Genomic DNA, 11,293 nt, shown 5'->3' with positions numbered 1-11,293 from the left:
CTTTAGTGACACTACTCTCTCCTGGTCCTCCTTTTACCATTTGCAAAAGGAAAACCCATTTTCTTTCCCCCAACCCTCTCATCTGCCTCCATTCCTAATGCTATCCAAGGCATCCTCAACAGTCCAGGCTCAGGGATGAAATGTCACGCAGTCCTCGTTGACTGACACATTCACAATCCTGACCCCATATTCATTGTGGAGCAAACTCCTGGAATTCCACTTGTGTGACATCTCTCCCATCCACCCCCTTCTCTTCCAACACACTCACTGTCTTGGTTCAGGCCCAATCACCTCACACCTGAGGAATTTCAGAGCCTGCTGGTTGTTCTGGCTGCTTCATCTCCCCCTAGTCCAGTCAATCTTCCACCTAGTTGTCAAGTTCACCTTTCCAACACCCTCCTCTGACTCCCCAGCAAAACGATCCAATGTAAAATCCTCCCAAGGGTTGCTAAAGCACTTCATCACCTTCCCCTCTCCTACTCTTCCAGTCTTCTTTCACCGTATTCCACCCCAGCCCCCCGGGCCACATATGCTACAATCCAGGAGTACGGGGCTCCTTTCTCTTCTGTGAACAGGACCCTCCACCTCCTCACTCCCTGGGTTTTTCTCACTATCCCTTTTGCCTAGAATGCTCATCCTGGCCTCCCTGAAGCCCCAGCTAGAGCCCACCTTCCACAATAAGCCTTTTCCAGGCTTCCCCACTTTAGGGCCTTCCCTCTCTTGCCCAGCTCCAATTTAACCTGTCCATACTGGCTTTCTACACAGTTGCTGCACTGTTCAACAGACTGTGAAATCCAGGAGGGCTGAAGATGCCCCTTGCAACTCTTTATGACTCCAATGCTTAGCAAAGGGCCTGGCATGAAGCAAGATCTTAATAAATGTTCGTGGGTTTGAAGAAAGTCCAAGAGAGCTCATCTTGGAATGCCTAACCCTTTTTGGCACTTTCAGGAGATTTCATTCCCCAAATTCCAAATAGCAACTTCTTCTAAGATGATAAATTTATCCCCAGAAGGGAGCTGAAAGGCCATAGAGTCTAACCCCCTGGGAAAACTGAGGCTCCATGGTTTACTGACTGGCCCAGGAAGACACTGCTAATAAAACACCTGAAAAAGAATTCCAAGGCAGGTCTTCCTGCCCCCAGATCGCACGCTTGCTTCACCACCACACATAGCAGCTTCTCACAATCACAGCCCTCATAGACCTGCTGTGACCTCACTCACCTGGACAGAGGCTCCTCAGGCCTTCTTGCTCCAACATCCATGGTGCTTCCCTTTGCTCAAAGTAAGAGATCACATCTTCTCTGGGAACTGGCAGCCCTGGGCATGGGGAACCAGTTAGGGATAAGAATGGAGAGAAACTTGTCATTTAGTTCTCTTTAGGAAAAGGTCTGTGGATACAGAGTTGTTCCATTTTGAGGATCACTCCATTCTGGTCACACATAGGAGTCTGTACTGACCCATCAGTGCTTGTGATACAAGTAACCCAAAGTAGGATGTGTTGTACACCCTGTTCTGAGAAACAGTCAAACCCTCTGTTATGCTCTCTTCTGGCAGAAACTCCTAGACCCAACAACAGGTAAAAGGCTGATTGTGTCAGATCAGCCTCAAGCCCAAGCAACTGGGACCTTGAGGAATCAGCCTTTGCCCAGTCCTCATCCTGGCTCCTCATCCCTGACCCCTATATAAACCTTCCGTACTGTTCATTCAGGGGTGTTTACCTCCTTGGGGGAAGAGTGTCCTGCTGGCAAACTCAACCTAGTTAGTCCAAATTCTATTTCTCAGTCAGGCTCAGGCATTCCTGACTTCCACGAGGGCATGCAAGCAAGGACTCCAGGGTGGTTCCCAGGACTCCCGAAGGATAGATTCCACAGCATTAATTTTGAGGCTTTCTAGGGAGAAGTCGGAGAGAAAATCATGGAACCAATTTGGAGACAGAATTTGATCTCATGCACCTTCTTCACAGAAGGACTGACTCACTGCATGTCTTCCGTTGTCTAGAAATCAGAGGCAGCAGCTGGTAGTGCAGTCGAGAGAGCCCTAGGCCTGGAGTCAAGAATGCCTGGGTTTAAATACAGCCTCAGCCAGTTAGTAGCTGTGTACCCCTGGCCAAGTCACTTAACCTCTGTTTGCCTCAGTTTCCCAAGTGTAAAATGGGGATGATAATATCACCTAACCTGGAAGGTTATTATCAGGATAAAGTGACATAATATTGTAAAGAAAGCCCTTGTTTCAGCCCCTGGCAAATAGCAAGTGAATGTAAATGCTTATTCCCTTCCCTTGCTTTCCCACCATCTGTGCTGGAAGTTTAGGGCAACATGAAAGAAGATCAAGGACAAACCTGCTAAAACTTCCACCAGAGCTCTGAACTACCAATGCATGCTTGTTGAATAGATGAATATTTCAAATATTCCAATTCAGCCCATCTCAAAGAGGAAGGAGCTGAAAGGAAAAGCTTCCTGAGCAGTTTTCAGAGATTTGGCAGCAAAATTCTTATCCAGGTAGAGGTCAGACCAAACAACCCCTGAGATCTGCTCCACGTCTGAGATTCTTCCACACTGATTAGATCTTTGACCCTCAGCTCCATAGAATTGTTAAGAGACTGCATCAGGAGCAGCAAAGGAAACCCTCAGCTTCCTATCACACAATGCAAAGACCTTCTATAGGAAAACTAGGTAGTATGAGGAGTCCATCTCTTGGACACAGGAGACATTCACTTTTCTCTAATAACTGTTAGATGCCCCAGACCATGCACACCAGGGAAGGAAGATATTCCCTTTGATTACAGACTCACAGTCAGCAGGGGAAGTGTCCTTACCCAGGGAGAGCAGGTTCCAGGCATTTTCCAGCATGACTCCCTTATACAAATCCTTCTGAGAATGGTCCAAGAGGCCCCACTCCTCCTGGGTAAAGTCCACAGCAACATCCTTGAATGTCACCAACCCCTAAATCATTAAAAGTCATAGGATGTAGAGCTGAAAGACACTTCAGGGTTAAACAGTCCAATCCCCATTAATTTATAGGAGGGAACCAAAGCACAGGGAAGGCATTTGCCCAAAGATCATACCCATTATGTACATCAGAGTCAACTCTTGAAACCAGTCAATAAGAGTCTGATGAAATTTTGAGATAAGCATTTTATGTCATGAATTGGAATAAAGCTGTGAAATGTCTTATTATGGAATGTGTCTCCCTGTGGAATCATGGAGAAAGTGGGTGTTCTATCTGTGAGGTAGGTTCATTGGTGGAGAAAAAAGTGAGAGAGGGTGAAGTGAAATTTCTACCTTATCAGAACCGGTGTAAGTGATATATTCTAAAGAAAAGTCTATGAGAAGATGGCAGGTAACAGTGCATTCTGGGAGAAGAACACAAAGACTCGTATCTACAAGCACTGTCTCAGAAAAACACAGCCTGGGTACAAACTCAACCAGAATTGCTGGAAGAGTTAAAGGAAGAGTTAAACATGTTTCTAAGGGGAATGAGAGTGCTCAAGGGGAAAAGAAATGGAAAACGAACAAGTGGTGTGGAAGAAAGAACCAAGGAGGTAACAGATTGGCAGAAGAGGTACAAAATCCCGGCCAAGCAACAAATTCTCTAAAACTCTGAATACAACAAACAGAAGCCACAAGGCAATAACAGATATTAAAACAAATTCAAAAGGTTGAAAAAAAAAAACAGAAGAAAATGTCAGTTATCTCATAGTAAAAAAAAAAAAAAACAACTCACAGAGAAAACAGAACAAGGGAAAATTTAAATAACACTGGACTATCTGAATACCATTAAAAAAGAGCCTCAACTTGAGATTTCAAGAAATGGAGGCAGCAGGACCTGAGTTCAAATTTGGCCTCAGGCATTTGAGACTTACTAGTTGTGTGACCCTGGGTAAGTCACTTGACCTCAGAAACAGAAGGGGGGGAGGTTGGGGGCAGGGAGGGCAGGGAGCAGTGCTCAAGACAGGATGGTGCCAATGAATCAGCTTAAAATGAAGAACATGGGAGCAGGGGAGCGTTGTTACTACAGGAATCATTTTCCTGCCTATTTTTACAAAGCAACAATTCGTAAGGCAGGTACTGCCATCTTCATAGATCATCCTCTAGATGGATGCATTTCCATTTCTATGGAAATGGCTGGATTGCTGATGTTGGTCAAGCCTGTGGATGGAATGCACTCACCTGGGCTGGGGCTTGGCTAATCCCAGAGGCCATTCCCTCAGAATCCAGGCTCCCTGTTTAAGTAGCAAAGGAACCAAAGTGACTCCATTTTGCAAAGTTCCTCCATCTTATCCCTGGTCCTTGTCTACCCCAGGGACCTGCTCCCCCACCCTTTATGGCCCCACAGCCAAAGCTCTTCCTCACAGATGTCCCCACTGATCATGGAATGTCCCAATTCTAAGCCTTTCTGACAACCAGGAGACAGCCTGGAGCCACCTGCAAAGTCCTTCCCTTGTTTACCTCTGCACACAAAAGCCCATCAGCCCCACCTGTAACCTTAATCCCAAGCTGACTGCCTTGGTGCTCATGCTCTGGGTCATTGCTATTTGTTGTGCCTTATAATAAATCTTCTAATTTCCTTCTAGCTTTGGTGACTGGATCTGACCCAGTACCTGTTTAGGCCAGTCCTTGGTCTTCTGCAGACTGAGCTGGGAGAGGGAGAAGGATCTCAGACTGACCCAGGCCCTGCCCGCAGGGTAGTGACTCCAACCTATAAAGGGTGGGAGGCAGCAGGGAGGGTCAGGCTGGGAAGTGAGTAGAGTCTGAACGGCAAGACTACTTCCCTCCCTCTCTTGCTCCTCTTCTTTCGCCCTCCCCCCATCCTCCTACAGAGCCCCAGGAGGCAGGGGCACCTTGGGAATACAGACAGAATGAGACCAATCAGAGCTCTATAGGGCGGGCTCTGGAATGGAGCTACCAGGGAATGTCCAGGGAAGGCTGTGACTGGGAGAGAAACCCCCGTCTGGGATTCAGCCCCTGCATGGGCGCTGAGAGGAGCAGAGGAGGAGGGGCAGGGAAGCAGGAGGCCTGGGTGAGGGGCAAGACAGTCTAAGACAGCTCAGGTCAGCGGCCCGAGAGTGACCGATGGGATCTGGGTACGCAGAGTCAGGCAAAGCCAGGAGGCTGTGCTCTGAGGCCTGACTGGGGGCCAGGGCGGACTCCCGGGATCCCCAGTAAAGCCTGGGCTCAGAGTGCCTAAAGGGAAAGTGGAGACAGGGAGCCCCGCGACCGGGATGAAATGAAAGCAGCCCGACAGCCGCGGGGCCAGAGAAGGGGCCCGGTAAGAGCTTGGGCGGGTCCTCGGGGCAGGCTGAGCTCCTGGATCCTCCCATGGTTCTGGGTGTCAAGGCGGGAGCTGGGGCAGGGAGACAGAACGCCTAGGTCCGACGGAAAGGCTGAAAGCAGCTGGGGCCCTAGGGGCAAAGTCTAACCCGATGGGAAATCGGGGGGGGGGGGGGGGGGCGTGGACGTGGGGAAGCGATTGGGAGTCTGCAGAGGGAGGGGCGGGCAGCTGGAGCAGGGGCCAGGGCAGGGAGGCAGGTGTGCTCCTGGCGGACCCGGAGGACACTCACCTGAGGTCAGAGATGAGACCCAAAGGCACCTGCAGCCAGAAGAAGACAAGACCTGCGTGGGGCCCCGGCTCAGAACCACCTGGGACCTGTACCCACAGAGCGAGCTTCCAGAAGGCGGAGAGATCGTTAGAGGTAAGGCTTCCGGCTTCCGGCTACAGGCTTCCCGGCTCGGGGAGGGGCCTCCTCCGCCCAATAGCCCCACCCTGCTCCAGAGCGAGCCCTTTCCTCCAACCACAGACAGGGCCACCACCCCACTCTCTCCCGCTGCTCTGAGACTCGGACTCTCCTCCTAGGGAGCAGAAAGGCTGCCGAGAGAAACGTGGGCCCCAGACTAACGGAAAGCGGCAGGGATGTACTCCGAGATGCCGGCAGCAAACGGCCCTTGGGCAAACTGCGATTCTGCGGCCCGTTTGTAACTAAACCCAGAATGGATTGGGCTGAGCTTCTCCTAATCTAAATTAGACTGTGGGCTCATTGAAAGTCAGCAGTGTTCTCCCATAGCATAACTGGGGTGTTTGAGCCTCTACAGGGAGATCCGACCTTAAAGCAAAATACAGTTCAGATTTAGCATTAAGGGGATATCTTTAGGAGCTGTAAGAAGAAGAATTAAATGTCATTGGATTAGAATTACTCTCAGTGGGTAGATGGATGAAATGATTTTTCCATGTAAGATAATTCAGAAATACCAGGAACTGAATTGATGTCATTTGACTGGCAATTTTGTTTCACATTTAAATAGGTAACATTGTTTATGTTATTATGCTTTTAATTTTTTTCTTTGGGATTTTTGGGAAACCAATGTATAAGAAATACAGTTAACTTGAAAAATTAAAATGATGCAGTTGTATCCTTAGGAAATCAATTCATCTTTTGATCTGGATGCTGTGAAATTATTGGGGTCTTCTTGTACGAAATGACTAATATAGAAATGCTATACATAATTTCTCACGTATAACTTATATTTGATTTTTACCATCTCAGAGAGGGAGGAAAGGAGGGAGGGAGGGAGGGATAGAATTTGGAACTCAAAATTTTGAATAAAAATGTTTAAAAAATTAAAATTGGGCAAGTGGAAGCTAATGATTCTAGGAGACATCAAGAAAAAAAAACAAAACAAAATCAAAAGAATGAAAAAAAAGAAACAAATGTGAAATTTCTCATTCCAAAAACCACTGACCTGGAAAATAGATTGAGGAGGCATAATTTAAGAATTATTGGACTCTTTGAAAGACAGGATCCAAAAAGAGGCAAATTATCAGAGTAAACTGACCTGATATCTAGAACCAGAGGGCCAAATAGAAATGGAAAGAATCCACCAATCACCACCTAAAAGAGATCCAAAAATGAAAACTCCCAGGAACATCATAGCCAAATTCCAGAACTCTCAGGCCAAGGAGAAATTACAGCAAACAGTCAGAAAGAAATAATTCTAATATTGTGGAGCCACAGTAATGTTTACATGGGAGCACCTTCTCCATTAAAGATCTGGGAGGACTTGGAATATGATTATCCAGAAGGCAAAGGAATTAGGATTATAACCAAGACTCACCTACCCAGCAAAACTGAGTATAAATCTTCAGGGAGAAAATGAATAATTAATGAAATAGAGGACTTTCAAGCATTCCTGATAAAAAGACCAGAGACAAATAAAAAAACAAATTGATCTTCAAATACAAGACTCAAGAGAAATATAAAAAAGTAATAAACAAGAAAGAGAAAAGAGGTTTAATAAGATTAAACTGTTTGTATTCCTCTGTGGTTAAATGATATTTGTAACTCTTAAAATTTTTATCACTATTCTCTCCTTTGACTTGTTCCTCCACAAAAGTGTTTGCTTCTGATTGCCCCTTTCCCCAGTCTGCTTTTCCTTCTATTATCCCCCCCCTCTTACCTCCTTCCCCCTCCCACCCCACTTTCCTGGAAGGCAAGATAGATTTCCATACTCAATTGAGTGTGTATGTTATTGCCTCCTTAGGCCAAATATGATGAGAATGAGGCTCACTTATTCCCTCTCACCTCCCCCCTCTTCCCCTCCATTGTAAAAGCTCTTTCTTGTTTCTTTTATGTAAAAGGATTACTACATTCTACCTGTCCCTTTCTCTTTCTCCCAGTACATTCCTCTCAACACTTAATTTTATTTTGTGGGTATCATCCCTACATATTCAGCTCACCCTGTGTCCTCTGTCTACATACATACATACACATATAAAGACACATATACACATACATACATATATACATACATGCACATGCATCATATACATATATACATACATACACATACATACATACGTGTGTGTGTATTCCCTCTAATTACCCTAATAATAAGAAAGATCTCTTGAGTTATAAATATCATCTTTCCATGTAGGAATATAAACAGGTCAACTTTAATAAATCCCTTATGGCTTTTATTTCCTGTTTACCTTTTCATGTTTCTCTTGATTCTTGTATTTGAAAGTCAAAATAGTCTCCCAAGTCTTTTGTTCTAATTAGAGTAAAGTCAGTCTCCGGCAAATTCATTTTTGAAACTATTGAACCCAGGGGTGGAAAACTTCTACCTGCAAAAGTATTGTTACTTCCCAATAGTATCTGATCCTCCTAAAGGAATCAGAGTGGAAATTCTAATGGGGTTCTTGCTGACTTTCTTTGTTTTCCCCCGTTCTGAAATCACTTTTAATGCCCCTTGAATATGAAGCCTGCACATTGAACCTACTTGTCAGATTTGTGTCTTCCAGACTACGGGCCATTCACCTACAGTTGATAGCACACAGTGGGTACCAGCCCATGCCCTCCCCGCCCCCCCCCCCCCCCGCCCCGTTGTCCTCTGGATGAAGCCTGTGCTCAGTTCCAGTCAGCCTCCTCTCCGGGACCCACTCAAGGCAGGAACAGCTGTATAGCCCTGGCCAGCAAGAAGCAGTTTCAGGAGCTGAGATTTTGCCCATTCTCTCAAAAGATATTGGGCCCTATTTGTTTAAGGGGGCAGTAATGTGTTGCCAATGATGAGCCCCTAAAAGACCATGTCTTTGAAAACAACCCCTCCCTGAATTTTCTCATACATATCATCAACCCAGCTCACTGACATCTGGCATAGCCATTCTTTAGGATTGGGAGTTAAACTGACATTTTCCCATTAAGTGGCCACTTTTGAGGTTTCCAAATTTGCTTGCATAATGAGTGCAGCACTATATTTTTTTCTTGTTTGAAAAAAATTCACATTTTTTTTCCAATTACATGTAAAAACAATATTTAAAGCATTTTGAAAAAATAAATTTTGATTTCCATATTCTTTCCTTACCTCTTCCATTTACTCTGGGATGGTGACATGAAACTGTGTGTGTGCAATACAAGATGGTCCTGTATCCAATGCCAGCAAAGGGTTCTTTATAATCTCCTTCTGACCAGTTGTCTGACTCCTTCACTGTCAATGAGCTGAGAGCTCTCTAAGCTGCTGCTGTTGCGTTGCTGAGGGGTGGCCTTCACCACACTGTTCTCCAGGCCCAACCACCATCACTTTTCCTATGGCCTTCTGATTTGTCTTGGATTGGAAAATTGTTTCATCCTGACTTTTCCGTCATTCTTCTTCTCCAGAATTGGATTCAAAGCATCATTTAAACTTGTTTTGAAGAGGATTTGGGAGAGTTCAGGCGAGTTTCTGCCCTTACTGGAACATCATGGCTCCAGCTCGTTTCCATTTTTTTCCTTTTAAATTTATTTATTTTTAGTTTACAGCACTCAGTTCCACAAGTTTTTAAGTTCCAAATTTTCTCCCCTTTCCTCTCCCCACCCCACTTCACCCCAAGACAGCATGTAATCCAATATACGTTCTACATATACCTTCATATTAAACATATTTTCACAATAGTCAAGTTGTAAAGAAGGATTATGTCTAATGGAATGAACCATGAGAAAGAAGAAACAAAACAAAACCAGAGAGAGAGAGAGAGAGAGAGAGAGAGCGCAAATAGGTTCCTTCAATCCGCATTCCAACTCCATAATTCTTTCTCTGGATTTGGATAGCTTTTTCCATAATGAGTCTTTTGGAGTTCTCTTAGAACCCTGAATTGCTGAGAAGAGCCCAGTCTATCAAAGTTAGTCATCACAGATACAATGTGTCTGTAATTGTGTACAATGTTGTCTTGGTTCTGCTCCCCTCACTCAGCATCAGTTCATATACGCCTTTCCAGGTTTTTATGAAGTCTGTCTGCTCCTCATTTCTTATAGCACAATAGTATTGCATTACATTCATATATCACAACTTCAGCCATTCCCCAATTGATGGGCATCCCCTTGATTTCTAATTCTTTGCTGCCACAAAAAGAGCTGCTATAAACATTTTTGTACATATGGGTCCTTTTCCCACTTAAATGATCTCTTTGGGATATAGCCCTAGAAGTGGTATTGCTGGGTCAAAGGGTATGCACTTTTTAATATCCCTGTGGGCATAGATCCAAATTGCTGTCCAGAATGGTTGGATTAGTTCACAACCTCACCAGCAATGCATTAGTGGTCCAATTTTCCTACATCTTCTCCAGCATTTATCATTTTCCTGTTTTGTCATGTTAGCCAATCTGACAAGTGAGATGTGGTATTAAGAGTTGTTTTAATTTGCATTTCACTGATCAAGAAGTCATTTGGAGCATTTTTTCATGACTATAAATATCATTAATTTCTTCCTCTGAAAGCTGCCTGTTCTTATCCTTTGATCACTTATCAACTGGGGAATGACCTGTATTCCTATAAATTTGGCTCAGTTCCCTGTATATTTTAGAGATGAGGCCTTTGTCAGAGACAGTGGTTGTAAAAATTCTTTCCCAATTTTCTGCTTGCCTCCTAATCTTCATTGCATTGGCTTTGTTTGTACAAAAACTTTTCAATTTAATGTAATCAAAATTATATATTTTGCATTTTGTAACATTCTCTACCTCTTGTTTGGTCATAAATTCTTCCTTTCTCCATAAATCTGACAGGTAAACCAATCCTTGCTCTCCCGGACTGTTATAGTTCAGCCTTTATCTCTTAATTGTGAACCCATTTTGACTTTATTTTGGTATATGGTATAAGATACTGGTCTATGGCTCTTTGGTGAAGGTATCGCCACTGCAGCCTCATGGAGTCGGCAGTCCCTGCCTCTCCTCCTCCTGACTCACTGGTCAGGAAGCCGCTTCACTGCCATGGCATTCAAAGACCCTTGTGGAGCCTGAAGTGGCCATTCACTGGATCCAGATCACCCCCACCAGCCGAGATGTGAAATCACTGGAGAAAGTGTGTGCTGACCTAATTAGGGGAGCCAAAGAAAAGAACTTGAAAGGGAAGTGTTCGAATGTCCACTAAGACACTTCAGATCACCACTAGAAAAACTCCTTGCAGTGAAGGTTCAAAGACTTGGGATTGGTTCCAGACGAGAATCCACAAACACCTTATTGATTTGCATAGTCCTTCTGAAATTGTTAAACAGATCACTTCTATCAGCATTGAACCAGATGTAGAAGTTGAAGTCACCATTGCAGATGCCTAGTGAATCATCTCTTTTAATAAATTGATTGCAACTATTAAAAAAAAAGATATTGGTCTATGCTCAGTTTCTGCCATACTGTTTTCTAGTTTTCACAGTAGTTTTTGTGAAATAGTGAGTTCTTCTCCAAGAAGCTTGGTTCTTTGGGTTTATCAAAGAGTGGATTACTATAGTCATTGACTACTGTCTTGCATACCTCACGTATTCCACTGATCCACCACT

The 11,293-nt window shown here is 44.5% G+C and overlaps 1 protein-coding gene across 2 annotated transcripts; it reads right to left on the bottom strand.

The window, feature by feature from the left end:
- Positions 1-1,151: 1,151 nt before the first annotated feature.
- On the bottom strand, positions 1,152-5,629 carry LOC118844615 (putative protein ZNF720). Of its 2 annotated transcripts, none has more exons than XM_036752545.1 (4): positions 5,560-5,629; positions 4,169-4,221; positions 2,815-2,941; positions 1,152-1,316 (listed from the first exon to the last, which is right to left on the bottom strand). In XM_036752545.1, exons 2-4 carry the CDS (start codon positions 4,199-4,201, stop codon positions 1,213-1,215), a joined length of 264 nt encoding a protein of 87 aa, XP_036608440.1. In that variant the 5' UTR covers positions 4,202-4,221; positions 5,560-5,629; the 3' UTR covers positions 1,152-1,212. The 2 variants fall into 2 exon arrangements, with proteins under 2 accessions (XP_036608440.1, XP_036608439.1); XM_036752544.1 differs by lacking the exon at positions 1,152-1,316 and adding an exon at positions 1,618-1,884.
- Positions 5,630-11,293: the final 5,664 nt, after the last annotated feature.

The sequence above is a fragment of the Trichosurus vulpecula genome, chromosome 3 (assembly GCF_011100635.1).
Source record: "Trichosurus vulpecula isolate mTriVul1 chromosome 3, mTriVul1.pri, whole genome shotgun sequence".
In the NCBI taxonomy this organism is placed as follows: domain Eukaryota; kingdom Metazoa; phylum Chordata; class Mammalia; order Diprotodontia; family Phalangeridae; genus Trichosurus; species Trichosurus vulpecula.
The sequence above is the reverse complement of the archived record's forward strand: the minus strand, read 5'-3'. Positions and strand labels throughout refer to the sequence as shown.

What these genes read in the sequence shown, in the direction of transcription:
- LOC118844615 (XM_036752544.1), bottom strand. Translation starts at nt 4,201, where the DNA reads ATGGCCTCTGGGATTAGCCAAGCCCCAGCCCAG. An exon ending in TTAGCCAAGCCCCAGCCCAG is followed by an intron (nt 2,942 to 4,168) that starts GTGAGTGCATTC and finishes TTAATGATTTAG; the next exon opens with GGGTTGGTGACATTCAAGGA. An exon ending in CTGGAACCTGCTCTCCCTGG is followed by an intron (nt 1,885 to 2,814) that starts GTAAGGACACTT and finishes CTCCCTAGAAAG; the next exon opens with CCTCAAAATTAATGCTGTGG.